A 21,452-nucleotide genomic window follows, 5' to 3' on the forward strand; every position below is an offset into this window, starting at 1 on the left:
CAGTACTTACGTACCGTATGTTGAATGCATATATCCGTCTAGTGTCTTATCTTTCCATTCAAAAAATAATTTACAGAAAAATATGGCATATTTTATAGATGGTTTGAATTGCAATTAATTACGATTTATTAATTTTTAAGCTGTAATTAACTCGATTAAAAATTTTAGTTTTATTGTTAAAATGTGTGGCGTTTTGAACATAAGTGTACATATGCCCCTTCACTTTGGAACTCACTCCCTAAAACCATCGGCACCTGTTCTGATCTTCCCACATTCAAAAAAATTGTTAAAAACTCACCTTTTTAAACTGGCTTTCAATTTTTAATTCTTTTCTCTATTGTTTTGTACTGCGCACGTTGCGTGAGCCTTTTCTTTGTCTCTCAACTGTAAAGCGTCTTTGAGCACCGGTAAAAGCGCTCTATAAATAAAATGTATTATTATTATTATATGTTTGTTACAGCTTTACAAATTGTCAAAAGTGAAGGAAGTCAACCACTTCAAAAACCAAAATTTCTTTGTTTACTGTCTGTGAAGCTGAACAACTTCACGTTTACTGAGGACAGAACGTGTCATATTAATAAAGTAAAAAACTAAGCTGCCACCTTACACTCAATGAGTTGCCACAGCAACTGTTTAACGAGTTAAATGATGATTGACGCATGCAAATCTTTTGAAGTCCGTGACTCTGGCAAGATCAAACACAAACATCCGTCAACATCGGTAACTTTAATAAGCAACTCCAGTGAGTCGTACAACGAGCAGACGACCCCTGACGAACAAAGAGCAGGGAGAGGTAGGGAGGGAGCGAGAGTGTGACTATGCGATCAGCTCGGAACAGCTCATCTGTATTTTTTTTTTTTTTAATTGAAAAAAAAAAACTTCCGCGATGGACTGAGGGCTTGAAGTTTGAAGCCCAAAGTCGCGAGGGAACACTGTATTGTGAGGTACAATAAGGTACTGTTTACGTGACTGAAAAAAAAAAAAAAGACTGGAGACAAAATGGCGGCCGAGACTCCGGCGCCATAAAGTCAAAATAATGTAAGTCGAGTACGTCATAACCCGGGGAATACCTGTGTTCACTCCTCAACTATTCAAACTATTTTCTCCACTCCACACTCATGCTCGTTGGACGAATGATGCTTCAGTTCTGGATTTTTTTTTCTCTTGCTGGAATTCAATGATTTTATTTGGCCTAATGTGGTTATGTAATAGGTTGATGTACAGTATAATAATAACAGTTTATATAGAAAGCTTTGCGCTGAAAAAAAATACCATTGTGGGTGTCAAAAAAAAATTAAACATCATAAGCAGTTACTCACAATGTTACTCATTACTTGAGTATTCTTTTGACCAAATATTTTTTTTTACTTGTACTTGAGTACATTTTTGGATGACTACCTTTATATTTAATTAAGTAATATTATTTTTTTATGTAACGCTTCTCTTACTTGAGTAAAATTTTTGGCTACTCTGCCTACCTCTGCACATATTAGTGTTATTAAGTGTTATTATACATATTAAGTGTTTTTCAAAGGGTGTGAGATCATCAGGTGTGCGGCGAGAAATTTTCCAATACTGCATTTTTTGTTTGTTTTTTACGTCGTCGGGCAGAGTTGCAGTAGGATGGAAGGAGTAGGTAGAAGGTTTCAGTTTCGCTCGTGTGCAGATGAGCGAGATATTGCTCGCGTCGCCTTCAAGAACTACTCAGATTTCTAGCCATCAGCCACTTTGCTGTCCGCGACAATGTGGACTCCAGCACATCTACTGTACATCATTTGATTAGTCTCGTCAAGTGTCGATATACACGAAAGTGTCCTTTCCATTTTATCCATATGTGACGACCGTCAATCCTCCCCCTGTGTTTTATTCCAACACATTGTCGAGGACAGCAAGGTATCTGATGGCTGGAAATCCGAGCAGTTCTTGAACACGACACAAGCAGCTATCCAACAGCGCCATGGTGCCAAGCAAGCTTAAACTTCATCTCCAAATGAAACACCCGTCGCTTCAAAACAGGTCGATGGACTATTTGTTCGCCTTCGTGAAAACAAAGAGAAACAGGCAACTTTTTGGAGAAAAACTACAAAGGTAAATGAGAAAGCCCTTAAAGCCAGTTATCTTGTTGCTGAACTTGTTGCTAAAACCAAAAAGTCCCACACTGTGGCAGAAATTAATACTACCTGCAAAGCCTTTGACAGCGAGATGCTCGTCCCGGATGTGGTTAAAGAAATTGCTAAAGCTAGAGATGTTGAAGAACAGCTTCGTGTGTGTATTTCCTCAATTCCTGCCAGGATATCAACTTTGTGTTCATCTAAACAGGCTCAAGTTTCCCACTGAGTCAGTATATAAAATTGAGAAATTATTTCATGAATAAATATGGTGTACAATAAGTAATTTTGAAACATTTTTGGTGTGTGGTGTGCCGTGAGATTTTTTCCAATGTAAAAACGTGCCGTGACTCAGAAAAGGTTAAAAAACACTGTATTAGAGGACACACATTACCTTCCTGCAGTGGCAGTAAAGTGATTGCTGTGCTCAAACGTCCACTTCCCAAACTGACCAGATGGGGACGCTCTGCCTGAACTTTCAGTGACTTGCCAGTCTCAATCAGGTCTAAAGGTGTACCCTGTCAAAGCGAGATGATTTTGAAAAGGTGAAATGGAGGTACATACAGTTATGAATTTATTCCAGATTGAGTTGATATGCGTCGCACGTCGTATAAAGCTAGCTCTTTTTCCTTCATGAATCCTCCCTGGAGTGGCATCTGACTCACCTGCAGGATTTGGTGTGTCTCACGGCCGCGCTCGACTTGACCCCTGCCCCGGCATTCCATGTCTGCGGGGCTGATTTCCAAATTTTCTGACACCTGATGCTCCTGAAGGCGGCGCAGAGATGGATGCCCATGGAAAGAGAGGAGTGGGTTTAAATGGCAGAGCCGAGTGGGAATTCTGCCACTACAGTTGTACTACAATGGGAACAGTGCCTTCCATAGAGAGCCTCATGCCCCAGTTATAAGACCACGTGATGCTGCCTATTATACTGGGGGATTGTTTCTCCAGGGCTTGTTGGGTAGAATGATGGCATTGATTTACGCCTTACACCAAGCAAAATTCTCTATGAACATAGATTAGATGGCTCATCTGACATTTTGCTCATTTGCAATTCCAGACTTGCTTCGCAGGTGCTAAACACATGAGGGTCACATTGCATTTCCTACCTTCATCAAGATGACTCATAAAGATACAAACTCCAGACAGATGTTGCCGATTACAAGCGACTGTCTGCACATCGTAGCTACATCAAAAGAAAGGAAGAGAGAGGAAACAACATCGACAAGATCCAGACATGACTCAAACTGCCACATGTAGACACGTAAAGAGCAAAGTTTCCCCTAAAAAAAATGTTCGCCCTACCTACAGTGGGGTAAATAACTAATTGTGCAAGTTCTCCCACTTGAAAATATTAGAGACACCTGTAATTGTCAACATGGGTAAACCTAAACCATGAGAGACAGAATGAGGGGGAAAAAAACACAAAATCACATTGTTTGATTTTTAAAGAATTTATTTGCAAATCATGGTGGAAAATGAGTATTTGGTCAATACCAAAAGTTCATCTCAATACTTTGTTATGTACTCTTTGTTGGCAATAACAGAGGCCAAACGTTTTCTGTAACTCTTCATAAGCTTTTTACACAGTGTTGCTGGTATTTTGGCCCATTCCTCCATGCAGAGCTCCTCTAGAGCAATGATGTTTTGGGCCTGTCGTTGGGCAACACAGACTTTCAACTCCCTCCACAGATTTTCTATGGGGTTGAGATCTGGAGACTGGCTAGGCCACTCCAGGACCTTGAAAGGCTTCTTACAAAGCCACTCCTTTGTTGCCCAGGCTGTGTGTTTGGGATCATTGTCATGCTGAAAGACCCAGCCACGTCTCATCTTCAATGCCCTTGCTAATGGAAGGAGATTTTCACTCAAAATCTCTCGATACATGGCCCCATTCATTCTTTCCTTTACACAGATCAGTTGTCCTGGTCCCGAGCAGAAAAACAGCCCCAAAGCATGATGTTTCCACCCCCATGCTTCACAGTGGGTATGGTGCAATTCAGTATTTTTTTTCTTCCAAACACGAGAACCTGTGTTTCTACCAAAAAAATTCTATTTTGGTTTCATCTGACCATAACACATTCTCCCAGTCCTCTTCTAGATCATCCAAATGCTCTCTAGCGAACCGCAGATGGGCCTGGACGTGTACTTTCTTCAGCAGGGGGACACGTCTGGCAGTGCAGGACTTGAGTCCCTGGCGGCGCATTGTGTTACTGATAGTAGCCTTAGTTACTGTGGTCCCAGCTCTCTGTAGGTCATTCACTAGGTCCCCCCGTGTGGTTCTGGGATTTTTGCTCACCGTTCTTGTTATCATTTTGACGCCACGGGGTGAGGAAGGAGTTGAAAGTCTGTTGCCCAGCGGCAGCCCCAAAACATCACTGCTTGCATGGAGGAAAGGGCCAAAATACCAGCAACAGTGTGTGAAAAGCTTATGAAGAGTTACAGAAAACATTTGGCCTCCACTATTTCCAACAAAGGGTACATAACAAAGTATTGAGATGAACTTTTGGTATTGATCAAACACATATTTTCCACCATGATTTGCAAATAAATTCTTTAAAAATCAAGCAATGTGATTTCTGTTTTTTTTTTTCCACATTCTGTCTCTTATGGTAGAGATTTACCCATGCTGACAATTACAGGCCTCTCTAATATTTTCATGTGGGAGAACTTGCACAATTAGTGGTTGACGAAATACTTCTTTACCCCACTGTATAAATGTCATCTCAGCAACATTGGTAGGGACAATATAACACCATAACCTGCATGTACACTTTTCGCTGGTGATAGTATCGTTTCTCGTATTTACTGTTTGACTGCTTATATTACTTTAACACACCTAATAGTGTTTAAGTAGTTTAAATTAAGCTAGTTTAAGGAGAACAAGCGGAATATAGGGCGTAAAGAGATGCATGGCGCCTTCTTATCACGGAAGCCCAACGTGTGAGTCATGTAACTGACTGAACAAGACTGACGCACCAACTCCCGCAATCAGTTCTTCCGGACAGTCCAGAACAAATGGCGGGACGCCCGGTCCCAACACAAGGAACACTGGAGAATGCCCGATATCCAACTGATAACACGGCTGACAAGACTCCGAGAGCCCCTTTGACGCTGAGGTGGCAACCCTCGTTGCCCTGACAACAGTCACTCATGAATCCTCCTGTCTAATCCACAAACAGACAATAATCCTAAACAACGCCTAAACACAACCTTCTTTCTGCCCCCAGCTCGCCCCGCGAGAGCCTTCAAAAGACTGAATGTTTAACTAATCGTGGTCATTTTTCTCGGGGACCTTTTGTTGACTTGTGATATGGTGACCTTGCCTCCTCGCCTGAGTCTATTTCTGTTTCGCTGTTTGATCGCTGTCGACCTGAATAAATTGTCAACTTGTGCTTCGAAGCCTTTTTCCTGCTTTCAAAATGGAGTCAGTACAAGGGGTTAAGACCAAGGTGAACGCGCGGAGTTTGGCCCTATGGCCGGATTGTCGGATTCTCGCCGGCCCGGGTCGTTGGATCTGCGCCAGCACGGGTCCGGCGGTTCGGCTGGCGTAATTCTGGTGATCTGGCTGAAAGGTCAGATTCTTTCACTGGAGACAGGACATTGATAAGACCAAACAGATTGGGTGAACGCGGGTCAGGGCTATATTTCTCACGAATATGAATCTAATTAATTAATAGGGAAATGATCAATGCAAAATAAATCTTCATTGATTTATACTAACTTTCATGTGTATTGGTTCAGGTGATACAACGTCCGATTCAAACCTTTGTTTGCAAAAACTACTAAAGTAACATTTTGAAGTGAAAGTCCTTTTATTAAAAAAACATGGAGCTATCCAAAAATGGGTCCAATTGTGGGAGACACTGGTGCACTCCTAGACTCAAACTAAACTATTGTGATATCAAAGTGATTTAGGACAAAAAAATAAGGAAAAAAATCTGAGCTATACAAGGACCAACCTACATCTGAGGCATATTACCAAGACTCGAACCAAAGTACTGTCATGTAATCCTGATGCGTGATTTCATTTCAGATTTTTTTTTCATGTCAGTTCATGTTCATGTCAGTGTCCCTCTGAAGTCGACCCATTCTTGGGACTTGCACTCTGAAGCCACAGCATTGGATTACAGTAATGCACATAATGCAAACAATGATCCAAATGAGGGACGGCTAGCTTGAGTTCGTTGTTACTTGTTTAGGCTGGCCTGACTACAGTAGTTTTTCATTTTAGCAAGTTCACACAGGTTAATGCTATTCTACCTCTGATGCAGGTTGGACTTTTAGTAGCAACAATAGTGGTGTTTCTCCCAACTTCACAACATTGACGTCTTTTTACATTACTTATAGTGGCTTGTGTGGGCTGAAAAAGACTTCTAAGGAGGCGGCATGTTGTATTTCTGTTGGCGGGGTTGTGTGAGTGTGCGTGTGTGTGTCTATGTGGCGGGAGGACCTGGGACACCTGCACATTCAGCAAGTGAAAAGGGATAAATGTATGTCTTAACTAGGGCTGTCAAAATTATCGCGTTAACGGGCGGTAATTAATTTTTTAAATTAATCACGTTAAAATATTTGACGCAATTAACGCACATGCCCCGCTTAAACAGAATAAAATGACAGAACAGTGCAATGCCAACTTGTTACTTGTGTTTTTTGGGACTTTTGTCGCCCTCTGCTGGCGCTTGGGTGCGACTGATTTTATGGGCTTAAGCACCCATGAGCATCGCGTAATTATTGACATCAAATATGGCGGGCTACTAGTTTATTTTTTGATTGAAAATTTTACAAATTTTATTAAAACGAAAACATTAAGAGGGGTTTTAATATAAATTTTCTATAACTTGTACTAACATTTATCTTTTAAGAACTAGTCTTTCTATCCATGGATCGCTTTAACAGAATGTTAATAATGTTAATGCCATCATGTTGATTTATTGTTATAATAAACAAATACAGTACTTATGTACGGTATGTTGAATGTATACATCCATCTTGTGTCTGATCTTTCCATTCTAACAATAATTTACAGAAAAATATGGCATATTTTATACAGTGCTGCTCAAAAGTTTGTGAACCCCCTCAACATTTTGGAATTTTCTATTATTTCAACCTGATTTCCTAATCAATCAATTCAGTAGTTTTTTTTTTTTTTTTTTTTAACAGTTGTGTTGTCGAGACTAAATTAAAAAGAGTTTTCATCAACTGATGTAGGTGCAAAATTGAACTGTTTGGTCACAACCAAAACCGCCATGTCTGGCGAAAAGTCAACACTGCATACCACCAAAAGAACCTTCTCCCAACAGTGAAGCATGGAGGTGGGAATGTCAAGATCTGGGCTTGCTTTTCATCCTCAGGACCTGGACAACTCCACATAGTCCAGGGAATCATGAATTCTGAGGAATATTGTCAAATCCTAGAACATAACCTGACGCCATCTGTTTTGAAGTTAAAGCTTGGCAGAAGGTGGATCATGCAACATGATAATGATCCAAAGCATTCCAGCAATACAACCAAGGAATGGCTGAAAAAGAAGAAGATTCGTGTTCTGGACTGGCCCAGTCAAAGTCCTGACCTAAATCCCATTGAAATGCTGTGGCGGGACCTGAAGCGAGCAGTTCATGCCAGACGCCCATCAAACCTCTCTCAACTGACTGCGTTCTGCAAGGAAGAATGGGCAAAAATCCCCCAAAGTAGATGTGAGAGGCTGATTAGTCACTACAGAAACCGTTTGGTTGAGGTAATCTCTGCAAAAGGAGGCGCAATATCCTATTAACTGAAGGGGTTCACATACTTTTGCACACATGATATCTGAGTTTTTCTTAAATCAACCACTTTTGTTAAATAAAGAATGACAATATAACTATTTCTTTTGTTTCAGTCCATTATTTGGAATGTCAGTATTGTGGATTTGGGTATAACGTAACATTTAATAAGGTTATTTTAGTTTTTTTTACAAAAAATCTGACCATCGCTGTGGCGTTCACAAACTTTCGAGCAGCACTGTAGATGGTTTGAATTGCGATTAATTACGATTAATTTTTAAGCTGTAATTAAAATTTTTAATGGTTTGACAGCCCTAGTCTTAACATGATGACAATAACTAACTTAACAATGGTAGGGTCTATTCTATCCTTACAACATATGGTAAGATAATGTAAATTACCCATATAACTGAAGTCATTGTATAATACAGGTAAGGTGGCTTAAAATTTGGTGGGGACAATTTGAGCATCCTGAAAAGTTGGTAGTGTTATGTCCCTACCGTCCCTATGCGAATCTACACCCTTGAATCTCAGAATTGAAAGAAAACAGTGAACATCTTGAGAACAGCTTGAACTAATACTGCATCTTTCTGATTCCACTCAATGAACAAAAAAAATAACCCTGCGTGGCTGCCCATGATGCCCTCAACAAAAACTCACCACTGTTTAGGACAGCAATTCTTGTCTGATTTTGAGTCACCATCACTTAGGTTGAATTGATGAGTATTAGTCATGCTTATATACTTGGTTGAAACCCATCAAGAAGATTGGTTCGCATTGACAGACAGGAGCATCAGTGTGATCCCACAAGAGTCAGCAATTGCAGCTTGATGGCACATCACATGACTGATACATCAAATCAAAAATGCCCAATTACTTTGTTGCATTCTGAAATCAGATACTGACAGAAATACAATAAAAAGCCTCAAATCATCCACAGATGCTGGCTTTCTAAGTTTAGCCTGATCTGGCTGAGACAACAGGGCGTTGTGTCTGCATCTGATGTCACTCCAGATGAGAACGCCGGGCAAACCGCTTTCTATGACAATCCCATCCAGTGTGTTCTGAGTGGACCCAGTGATAGAGAGAACAGAGCGTGCTCTGACACCGGAGCCTTCGCCTCTCTCCTGCCAGCCCCCGCTGGCTGTCATCGCTCATGCACGCCACGCAGTCACCCACAGTGCAGCCGGGGCCCGTGCGTCTCGTCTACGTGACTCACACATGCACACGCATATGCACCCGCCACCTCCCCCGAGCTTCGCTTATTTCAACGAACACACCCAAAGCCAGAGAGGAGTTTTAAAATAATGTGAGGCCTTCTACTGCAACCTGTCATTATTGGACCGGTTATGTCCTTCAGAGCGGCCATGAGCTTCTGAAAATAGACACCGCCAGCCGCACAGTCTGTGCTGTGACTTTTAAAGAGAAATCACATCTGCTTAGCATGGAAAAACAAGGATTAAGTAAGAGAAATACAAACTGTACTTTGAATTGTGAAGATAATGCAGTATATTAAAGAACCAAGTTGTTTAACATTCTACTGAATTTTCTTACTTACAATGACATGCATGCAGCACGTACCATCTGACTGCTCTCACGGGCTCCCTAAAAGAGTTATATGAGTATCCATAAATTGGGGTACAGCTCAGTAATCCATTCAGCGGCGTCCACATTGTTGTCAATGTCTGGCCTAAAGCTGTTTGCATTCTCCCACTGAGTTCCTTGACTATTTTCCCTCCTCCCAAGCCCTTCTCCTCCCCATTCTGGTGCAGAGTTACTTCCCTGACTTACAGTAGATTTTTTTTTTCAAACTTCTCTTCCCTTTGACGACATTAAATCCCCATGTGAGACCTTCCGAGGACCACCCCAGGTGATCAGAAGGGGCTTTAGTCAAATCCTTCCCAGTGTATTGTTTGATGAAGCATGAGAGATGTGTGAAAAAAAATCTAACTTCATACCTCCGAGTATGATAAAAAAAAAGTAATATTTCCACCTTAAATGAAGATTTGATCATTCGGGGTGACATGTATGATTGGATAGAGACATACAACAGGAAGTGAGAAGCACATGCAGTATCTTTCTAGGCATCCCCCAGGAAAGGATGGGCTCAAAGGCCAATAGAAACAGTGGAAGTGAGTGGGAGAAAGAGCCCACTATTGGTCCCTCTAGTTTTTTCCCATGGTCAAGGCCAGCATTGAGATGGAGGAAATGAAACGTACGATGAGTCACGGAAGAAAACTACACCAGGGAAAAAAACAAGCCAGACCGTTTGCAGCTAAATGTCTATTTGTTAAGCTTTTGTATGGAAAGATCACCCCAATTATCAAGCCGTGAAACAGATGTTACAAATCCCCATTAAGATTTCTAATTTGTTAATTGCATTTTTGCAACAAAAGCAATGATGTTATCATAGGCTCGGTTACTAAAAAAAAAAAAAAACCTTCCTTTTAAGCTGTCCATTATACATATATACACACACACACACACACACACACACACACACACACACACACACACACACACATATATATATATATATATATATATATATATATATATATATATATATATATATATATATATATATATATTAGGGCTGTCAAACGATTAAAATTTTTAATTGAGTTAATTACAGCTTAAAAATTAATTAATCGTAATTAATCGCAATTAATCGCAATTCAAACCATTTATAAAGAAAAGCCATATTTTTCTGTAAATTATATATATATTCTGTAAAATAAATTGTTGGAATGGAAAGATAAGAAAAAAGATGGATATATACATTCAACATACGGTACATAAGGACTGTAGTGGGCATTTCACTCTACTGTCATTTAAATCTGTCTATGCTGTCCTCACTCCAAAGCGTCTACTTTTTCCAAAGCTAGACAGCTAGTGAACGACGCCTTAATAATCAGACTTCTTCCTTTTTCATCTGATTTATTAATAAAATGGCCTCAAACCATTGTCCTCTTTAGACCGTCGTAAAACTACACAAAAAAGTACACAAGCATTGCATTAGCAAGAATGTTAGCTTAGCACGCTATACAGGTTCACTAAACATAAACAAAAAGCGTCTCATACAAAAAATATAACATTTCGCTTACTAACATTATATGTACATTCTTTACAACAACCATACTTACGGACAAATCTTGTCCAAGGATCATATAAGCACAACATTACAACGTAGGCGTCAGCCCGAGACGTCGTGCAGCCATATTGAACTGGCAAGAAAAAATAAACCATGTCGCAAAGCGACCACAAGAGTTCGCTGTTAGACAGCACAAAAAGCCTTGCTGTAAAACTTACCAAAAGGCAGAATACTGTCTGAGCGGGACATGTGCGTTAATTGCGTCAAATATTTTAACGTGATTAATTTAAAAAATTAATTACCGCGCGTTAACGCGATAATTTTGACAGCCCTAATATAATATATATATATATATGGCCCTCTGAAATATGTGTGTGTAAATGTATACTTATACATAGACTTCATAACTTAGTAATGAAGTCTATGATTTATGTATGCAGAGGTGGGTAGAGTAGCCAAAACTTTTACTCAATTAAGAGTAGCACTACTTCAAAATAATATTAGTCAAGTAAAAGTAGAAGTAGTCATCCAAAAAAATGTACTCAAGTACAAGTACAAAAGTATCCAGTGAAAACAATACTCTAGTAATGAGTAACATTTTGAGTTAGGGCTGCAGCTATCGATTATTTTAGTAGTCGATTAATCGATGAACAAGTTAGTTTGAATAATCGAGTAATCGGATAAGGAACATAAAAAAGTTAAAATACCTGAGCCAAGTCTCAAACGGTATAAAAAAATAAATAAATGAGGCTCTATGTACAATAAAAGAGCAATTGGCGAACTTACATAGCAAAAGTCATCTAGCTTAAATGCTATCACTATGCAATTCCTTATTATTATTTTTACAATGCTCTTAACAAATGGTTCGGACACATATTCCCACAAAAAAGTGCTAAATATACCTATAAACTAAATTACGAAAAAACATTAGTTCAAACAAAAACTTCGCTTATGTTGGTCTTAACAGGGAGCAGCTGGATTTAGCCATGCGAAATGAGGCAGATGAGAGGGCAGTGTATCCACCCAAATCAATAAAACTAAATGCAAACACTTTCAAAACAAACCATTACAACACCACTTCAATTAAACGAATACTCGAAGCAGCAAAATTTTATTCGAATCTTTTTTTCTGATCAAATACTCGAGTTAATCGATTAATCGTTGCAGCACCATTGTAACTGCTTTAAAAAAAAAAAAAAATTTAACAATTTTATTTTTTTCCTCTCAGCACAAACTTATCTATATGAACAGTTGTTATAATGATACTGTACAATAACCCATTACATAACCACATTGACCCCCCAAAAAATACAAAAAAAAACATTGAATTTCGGCACAAAAAAAGGACAGAAATGAAGCATTATTCTTCCAAAGAGCATGAGTGCCCACTAGTGGAGAAAATGGCTCCTAGTTTGAATAGTGAATCGTTCCTTCAGTTACTATTATGAAATTAAAAGGATCATATCTCCGGTTTTCCATGTTTAATCGGTGCCAGATAAAAACTGGGAGAGACCTTAAAATCTGCGCTTTTGAGTCATATTGAGGGCAGCGCTCTTGTCAAAGACTTCATTTTTTACCGTGGTTTAAAGATGCCACGTGAATAAACAGCCTGGCATCATCATAGAACGGCAAGCTTGCGTCAGATTGGTGTCATGGAGTCATGTGATTATTGTTGCGACGTCTCATTGGTGAAATAAGTAGAGCTACTGTAGGCATCGCAAACAAAAAAATAATAAATTTGTAGAATAAAAAGGAAAAATGTAACGACTTTTGTGTAGCCCAAAGTAGCGGAGTAAAAGAGAAACGTTTTTTCTTCAAAATCTGCTCAAGTAAAAAGCATGGCTTTGTAAAACTACTCTTAGAGTACATTTTTCTCTAAAAGTTACTCAAGTAAATGTAATGGAGTACATGTAACATGTTACTACCCACCTCTGTATATATGTATGTATGTGTGATACACTGTATACATACACGTATAATGCTTGGAATTTAAGACCCTACCAGCCGAATTTTATTACCTTTTTAGGACACTATAAAAATGACTAAATTTAAGATTAGGACCTGCGGGACCTCTGACTAAAGCACTATTACTTCAGTAAAATATTATTTTTTTAAAACGTTAGTGCTCTTTGTAATTTGAACTGGGTTGCTGCGTACCTACTAGTTACAGTGGCTTCTGAGGAATTATGTTTGCAGTGAACTTGTGTAACCTGCTGTCACTGAGCAGCAGACCAGATGTGTACAGGATGTCTGCATGAATGAGAGCAGAAAAGTGGAAAAGACCAGACCAGATGGCAAAGGTAACATTTGGCTCCTGTGACAGAAACCGTGCACATCACTATCAAGAAGATAAAGGCAGCTTCTTACATATGGTGACGGTTCCGTCCTGTCCTTGTGATGCCTCGAAAGACATCATAGAGGTTTTCAAAGAAGTGGTTATCCCATAATGACAGAGCAATGAAAATGACTTTTTTCCCCCTCAAAAAACTTGTTTTGGCCACTACAAATGTTTATTCCCTTGATCCAAATATCACTTGAACACATCATCATAATTTGTTCAGTTTTATGTCAAAACATACATGACCACCTTGTCAAAGTACTTGAAATTCTCAATATTTCGTTTACAAATACTGCATAATCACTCATTTGTACCTTATAATCCTGGAGCAAATTCTTCATCCGTTGTAATTCCTCAACAACTGGACGCTTAAGCTCCAGAGAGCATGGAAACTCATAACAAAAGCATCCATTTATGGTGCTTGCAGCTCATGATCTCACACTCTGCAGGAATGAGATGAGTCCACCTGCTAGAAGTGCTCTTTAAATTAGCAAAGCACCTGTGGGATGGGAGCAGGGTGATGCATTAAAAAGATACATAAATTTGCACATATTTGACACAGTGAACTGGACACATCGATGTCATAATTGGTAGAATAGCCACTTTATCGTATCGATCCTCCACATGCAATCACTGCCATAAGCCACTAAACAAATATTTTAGCTTCTCATTACCTGGTCTGGCTGGAAACGTTATCCTGTTGCCGGTGAAGCAATTTCAATGAAGGATAATGAAGAAACAAGACTTGACAGCCGCTCAAATCCTTACAAGTCTCTCCTTCTTCCAGAGGAGCAAAAGTATGTTCCGTTCCACTCAACGCATCCACATGCATCTCGCTGCCAGGGACGTCCCTCTTTCCAGCCCTCGCTCGCCTCACCTATCAATTCCAATGCTATTGTTAAATTCAATCCATACTCGGTTTATGTGGCTTAGCTAAAGATCTACTCAATCTCTAGATTCTATGACTTCTGATACAAGTTTGAACCTTTTTGGGTCTTCAATCGTCTGCAAGTTCATCAAGGCATGTGTGGCGCAGAATCTCTTAACAGTTTTTGCTTGGTCACAGTTGAAAAGTGTACAGCTGGAAATTACAGTCATCACAGCCAAAATATATTTTGAAATCTCCTCCCCGACTGGAATTTTTAGCTCGGCACTTTAAGCTCCTGGACACGTTGTCAAGGCCAGAATAATTGGTTCAGGCTGTCTTGTGCCTAGTGTTTCACACGGGCACATTTTTTTTGGGGGGGGGGCGAATTTTGCAAGGTGCTCATGGGCTAGTTTAACCCTTTCACTCCCGTTGGGACAATGCATCCCACACCTTTAAAAGAAAAAAAATCGCAGCGAGTATAGGAATCGTATCAATTTGATTATAATCACAATATGATTGTTTATATAATTTTTTTCGGGAAATAATGAATCAGAGTGTAAAGAAAATCTAGTTGCTCAAATCACAGGTCAGGGAGCACTGGTAAATCTGCACAATAATCAGTATGGCGTACCGCACGCAGGCTATTTTTAGACCGTGACGTTGCATCGTAAAGCGGAAGTAAAGCCGAAGTGGGACATCATTGACCCGCCCTCGCATAGACACAACGTAATTTGTGCTACTTTTCTCCGGTAATCTTTCAAAAACGAACATGCCGATCACGCATTGCTTTTTTGGAACTTTTAGAAACGACTCTAGACATTACGACACATGAAGGATGTTTTCTTCATATGTTTCCGGAAACCAAAAACTCGGGAGGAAAAAATGTGAAGACCGAATCAACTTGCGTGGACTTTAACACCAGCTTGGTGAATCCATTCACATTTCATATGCAATAAACATTATGTTGGGTTGGCATGGTCTTTCAGAGGACAAAGAGGTAAGCCATTTTGATATTTTTAACTTATTTTTTTTGCGTAACGTTGTGCCGTACTGCTTGTCTGACAATGAATGACCTGAAAAGAATTACAATGGTATCTGACTGCCACTTGCCACGTTTACATGGAGCCAAATATTCCAATTACAATCGGTTTAGATGTTCAAACCGAATAAATGTGTTCCATATAAACACCTCATTCGGAATGAACAGGCCCAAACCGAATGGAATTTCATTCCGATTCACAGGGGTGGAATATTCCTTTTCCCAAACTGATTACAAGTAAAATTATATCATGTAAACAGGGAAGCGGAATGGTGTCTGGTTGCGTTCTTTCTGCACATGCTCCGTACTGACGTGGTGACGTCACTTGGTGACGTAAGTAACGTCACTTGCAACATGGCTTCCAAGCACAGCGTACCTAATTGGAGTCCGGCGGAAAGATTGTATTTAATTCAAACTTTAAAAGAATTGAATATAATTGCTCGCTTAGACGGGCGTAAAACGAGGAACAGTGAACTATTTAAAAAAGTTCACGAGAGGTTACACGAAGCCGGAATAGACCGGAGCGTTGACCAGATTAGAAATGGTGGAAAACGCTGACAACCGGCTACTACAAGGCAAAACAGCAGAAGCGGATACGACCCCACAAACACAACAAGTGGGTTAAAGTTAAAACAGCAGCACTCTGACGATCGATCTCCATGTTTTGCAACGTGACGCTTTGTTTTGATTAATCTGCGCATGTCAGACGGCAGTTGTCAAACGTCCTTTCGGAATAAAGGCAGACACATGTAAACGCTGGATCGGAATAGATGAAGTGACATGTAAACAGCTGATCTGAAATTTCCATTCGGAATGATTTGAATCGGTATGAATAAAAGTCAGCATGTAAACGTTGCTACTGTTACCGTTTCTGTTATATATATATATATATATATATATATATATATATATATATATATAAAACTACTTTAGTAAGGGGGAAGTGTAAATAAATTATAGAATTAAGATGTGTTATCAATGAAAAAATTAAAAGTGTTCGTTGGCTGTCACTGAGTAGCATTTGCGATCGCTACACAAAGCTAACTAAATTACCCCCAAGAACGGTAAGAGACGTAGGACAACCAGAGGATATATAAGAAAGACAGGGCTGATGGTAAAGGATAGCTTGTTGAAACAAGAGAATGTCATTGTCAGTCGCGTCGATAAAAAAGCTAAAGCTATGCTTAGGTCGGCTCGTTTTTTTCGTCTTTTTCAGCCTTCGACACTCAAGCCATCTCTTTAACTGAACATTTTTATGTTCTTCCACATCTTTGCCAGTGAATTTGGCACCAGGCACATCATTCTCGGAGAGAATTGGTAGGTTTAGCTCTGTAAACATCTCCTTCGTACACGATTTCCATTAATTTTCCTATTAGGGACAAACGGTGGCTTGTCCCTACTTAGCAACAGTAGCTAATGAATATTAATGAGCGGAAGTGACGTGTTGCTTGCGGTACGCCATTCCCGGTCCACCCAAGAAATACACATGCACACTAGTGTCGATTACCAGTTTTAAGGTATACTGCGTAGGGCTGCAGCTATCGAATATTTTAGTAATCGAGTAATCGACTGAAAATTCTATCGAGTAATCGTATAAAACTTTTTTTTTTTTTTTTTTAGGTAAAGAGCAATTATATACATGAAAAAAAAGACATTTAATCTAATATTGAAGCATTTTCAGTCATTCAATGTGTTTATTTTCGATGTACATTGTAGAAAACAGCCAACAATTGCATCTCAGATGTGACTCAAAAAAAAAAATTCACTGCTTTCACTCAAAAAAACTTCTAGATCTTATAAAAAATATGTATATATATATTTATATAAATTATATATTTCTTACCTAAAAATGTAATTACGCTTGATAACACACATCACTTGAAAACTACATGGTTTTCCCACGTGTTTCAATTGAATTTCCATTTGTGTCAAGCTATTTTTAAGTTCTAGTTAAGTTTCATATTAGTCTAAAACAGGGGTCCCCAAACTACGGCCCGCCTCCACGTTTGGTCCGGAACCCTGAACAAAAAAAAATTTGGGAAAAAAAAAAAAAAATTCCAATAGTGTTATTTCCTGGCTTTTTTCTGTGAAGAACCCAGAAAGGGTTATTTGGTTATTATCTATTTAATTAATAGTGTTATTATTATTTATTATTATATTATTATTTTATTTACTATTGTTCCGTGAAGAATCCAGAAAGGATTATTTGATTGTGGTTTTCTGAAAAACAATAAATCTTTACATTTAGGCACTCCTGCAATCATCTCATCTTTTCTGTTACAAACTCATCAGAGAAGGGAAAAGTTATGTGGCCATCACAGGAAAAAGTTTGGGGACCCCTGGTCTAAACTGTAAGTACTGATAGGATTTTGAGTTTTTGCAGTGTTCAAAATAAATGTATGATACCTGCTGTATTGGAGCACATTAGGTACCAGTGCTACTTGGTGTTTTATTCAGCAATGACTACTGAGCTAAAACTGACAGTTAGCTTTATTATGTTTTAATTTTACATCCTCATCACTCTACAGCGGTTTTTACAGATTAAATAAAGTCTGTAAGACACGTTAGCCACGCATCGACAGTGGTCATAATTAGGGGTGAGAACCTCTTGGTACCTCACGATATGATTTCCGATATGAAGCTCACGGTAACGATTATCTCACGATATAGCAATACAGCGATTATCGATACATTGGTCAGGAAATCATTCTACAAAACAACTAACAGAAGAACAAGCTATCTTCATCCTTCTGCTGTAAGTTTACGTCCAATCCATTTGAACTGGGAGGGTGGCAGCAAATGAACCCCTCCCACTTCATGCAGGTCCCTCCCACTTCAATAGCCATGAGTGGTAGCCAATTAATGCCAGGCAAGGAGTCATTTTGGGCCATTTCTGGTCATTACCTGTTGATTTTCAGTCAATTCCTGTTGATTTTGGAGCATTTTATGGGCTTTTCTTGTTGATTTTGGGTTACAGAACAGGAAGTGAGCCGGGAATCCCACAAATGAATAGGCAGTGACTCAAACTCAAAAGGACGTTACCTGTAAATGCCCTAAAATGAACAGAAATGGACCTGTAAATGCCCTGAAAATCGGAAAGTGTCTGTCAATGGCTGCCATTGAGTTAAGTGGAACACTATTATGTAGTAAGATTTTGGTAGCAACTTTTTTTTTTTTTTAATAAACATTGATACCGTTTTAAAACGATATCTCGATTCTTGGCATGAGCGTATCGATAACCTTTCGTGATGCAAAGTATCACGATATACCACCATTTCGATATATTGTCACACCCCAGTCATAATCAATAGAAACCTAGCCCTCCTAAGGGCTAACGTTGCGTGAGCGAGTGACAGTAACGTTATATTTATTAGCGCTGAGAAGTCTACTGCTTAAAGATGGCGGCTCTTTACTAACGCTGCCCAGACCCGACCGAGTCTGTCATTTCGCATCTAGTCCTAAATGCATGCGATATCTATGAGACGCATCGGACACTACCTGCTACCACACTAGCATCATGCGGGTGTAGTTTGTAGCGGCTGTTGGCTGCAGTAAGTGTTTTTTTTTATTATTATTATTATGTTTTTTTTTATATTGCTTCTTACTCTACGCTTGTGACATCAGCGCGTTGTCCCGCATTAAAAGTAGTCCGGGCAAAACGTGATGCTTAGAGCTGGCAAAATTAAGCGATTCCTCAAGGTGAATAAAATTACTCGGATCAGTTTTAAACTCGAGTTTTTGTTGCAGCTCTAATACTGTGGTATGAAAGAGTCACTGTTTCCAAACCGCAAAAAAAATCTGTCTTACTGTCCCTAAGTTATTAGCTATTTTTTATGTTCCATAAATGCATGAAGAAATCCCACTTGTAGCTGTAAGGCTAAACCCTCCTCCACCAGTTGTTGCTCAGTGTCAGTGAGTCAGCTGTGCTACACGATGGCTGGAGGAGGTGAAAATCCTGAACTTTTCCCCCCATTGAAGAAACAGGCATGAAAATGGGTCAGGGGTTAAAAAGGTGAGAAGGGTGTGGAGGAAATATGTTCCAGTACACTGTACACCCCAACAAAATATTGAGCACTGTCGACCCACACTGTGTTTCAGCAGGGCCGTGCAGAGACCGGTGGAGGGGCGGGTGCTCGTAGATCAAAAGGGGCACATGAACAAGTATTTAATACACCTTAAAACAACATAACTTCAATTTTAACCAGCTTTAGATAATAATTGGCTGCGACTGTGACATACTTTAATTGGGAGGCGGCAACAGTGAATAGAAATCAAAAATGTCATCCACACTTTCTGGCTGTGACTCAGTCAGTCTAGCTCTTTTCTTCCTTTAACCTCTGCATCAAAACTTCCTTCCTCAACTTGTTCATCTGAGAACAAACCACATCAGATGGTCACTGAGCCACCAACAGCACAGTTTTCTCAAAACTATTATTTCATTATTATCCATACTTAACAACTCTAGCACCTAATGATTAATAAAGCAATGACATAAAATCTTATAGAAAAATAACATTGTAATGTGTTTATAATTGTATTTAATACCCGACTATCCTTGCAAACCTGTTCTTACCAGGTCTGCTATTCACCCAGCTGGTGAGGTATCCGCTGCCTTTAGCAGCCTCATCCAACTCCTTTTTTCATCCCTCAATCTCCTTTCCCTACGAGGCATGTCTATGGATTGAAATATAAATATTTTTAAAAAAAATTTTTTTTAAAACAGACTCCCCGGTGGCTTTTTGTTTTAAAGCTTTCTTAATTTCTTTCTCTCAATAACGATGGAGGTAGATTTGTTTTTATTATTCAATCAAAAAACAAAGTTACTTCTATCAAAAACAAAGTTGCTTCAATCAAAATACAGTTATACTTTTAATCCCAAAAGTCACTTCAATAAAAAAAAATGTTTTTGATTGCAAAATAAATTTGAGACAAAAAAAGCATTTGAAAACTATTTTTCTTGATTGAAACAAATTTTTCCATTGAAGTAATGTTGTTTTGCGTTTGGGCCACATTTTGGCTAGGACATTTGTGTTTTTATTATTCAATCAAATAAGTTGCTTCAAACAAAAAATATATATAAAAAGAAAAACTTTGCACATGTGTCAATCACCGTTTAACAAAGCCTGAGAGGGTTTGAGTACTCAGTATGAAGCATTTAATAAAGCCAAGCATTTTCTTACTACTTTATTGTTGTTTAAAAATAATTCGGTGGGGCAGTAACATGTTTAAAACTTATAATTCTTACATTTTGAAGTGCTTGAAAACCATTTATAAATGATACTTTGGTGAAAAAACATGTCATATATATGTATCTTTTTTCCAATGTAAAATCTGAAGAAATACATTGAACACACACCCAAAAAATGGGGGGGGGGGGGCGCTACTTAGCGGTTTTCACTTATTGCGGCGGGTTCTGGTCCCCATTAACCGCGAAAAACGAGGGATCCCTGTATTTCTAAAAAGCTTTAAGCAGCAAGAGTCATTCCCACCACTCGTCGGGCCGGTGTTGTGCCGACACCGGCCGTCAGCTCAAGTCCCGGCCGAAAATAACGCGTCTAAGGCGGGCGACGGGAGCGATGCGATGCGAGGCGACCCCTCAATCCGAGAGCATGCCGCTTAATTTGACTCAACAGTGCGTTTCTTCGTTTATATTACCGCTAAATACACAAGCTTGGCGCCAATTTAACGGGAGCTATTTTTTTTTCATGGGAAATTTGGCTAGCTCTGGCAGTGTTCAACGCAAGCTGCAACGAATGGCATTAACTTTTTTATATCGCAAAATCTGCTGGCAAATACAGGCAAGTGTGTATGCTGCGCTCTGGTCTGCCCCGGTGTGGATAAGGCCTTCTTTTTTGTTTTCGCAGCTTTGCAATGCAACCAAAGGCTCGCCGAGCACTCGTTTCACGTAAGGCAGCGGTCTCAAACCGACTCCACAAAGGGCCGCAGTGGGTCCTGGTTTTTGTTCCAACAGATCCAGCACAAACAGTTCAACCAATGAGGTTTCTACTAACATAAGCAGCACCTGATTGCAATCAACTGATTACACTTGTAAGAAACCAGATTGGTGAAAAGGTATTTGTCTCGTTTGGTTGGAATGAAATCCAGTACCCCCTGCGGCCCTTTGAGGACCGGTTTGAGACCACTGACGTAAGGAGTGCGCCCGTTTGGAATAATGGCCCGCAGCTTGGGCCGATGATTGGTTCTCGTCAGCGAAGCATCTAGAATGATTTGCTGACTGTCCGTGTC

General features: G+C 39.4%; 1 protein-coding gene across 7 annotated transcripts in view; it reads right to left on the bottom strand.

Moving 5' to 3' along the window:
• phldb1a (pleckstrin homology-like domain, family B, member 1a) overlaps positions 1 to 14,459 on the bottom strand; it is a 79,408-nt gene extending 64,949 nt beyond the window's left edge. For 3 of the 7 annotated variants that reach the window (XM_057820095.1, XM_057820094.1, XM_057820097.1), the window contains exons 1-4: positions 13,974 to 14,458; positions 13,614 to 13,798; positions 2,774 to 2,875; positions 2,503 to 2,626 (exon numbers count right to left, since the gene is read on the bottom strand). In XM_057820095.1, coding sequence (XP_057676078.1) covers positions 2,503 to 2,626; positions 2,774 to 2,875; positions 13,614 to 13,640 — 253 coding nt within the window. In that variant the 5' untranslated portion in view covers positions 13,641 to 13,798; positions 13,974 to 14,458. Of the gene's footprint in view, positions 1 to 2,502; positions 2,627 to 2,773; positions 2,876 to 13,613; positions 13,799 to 13,973 lie in introns of all 7 variants that reach the window. The other 4 variants (XM_057820099.1, XM_057820098.1, XM_057820096.1 and 1 more) reach the window with 2 other exon arrangements.
• Between the last annotated feature and the right edge of the window lie 6,993 nt (positions 14,460 to 21,452).

The sequence above is a fragment of the Corythoichthys intestinalis genome, chromosome 18 (genome assembly GCF_030265065.1).
Source record: "Corythoichthys intestinalis isolate RoL2023-P3 chromosome 18, ASM3026506v1, whole genome shotgun sequence".
Taxonomy (NCBI): domain Eukaryota; kingdom Metazoa; phylum Chordata; class Actinopteri; order Syngnathiformes; family Syngnathidae; genus Corythoichthys; species Corythoichthys intestinalis.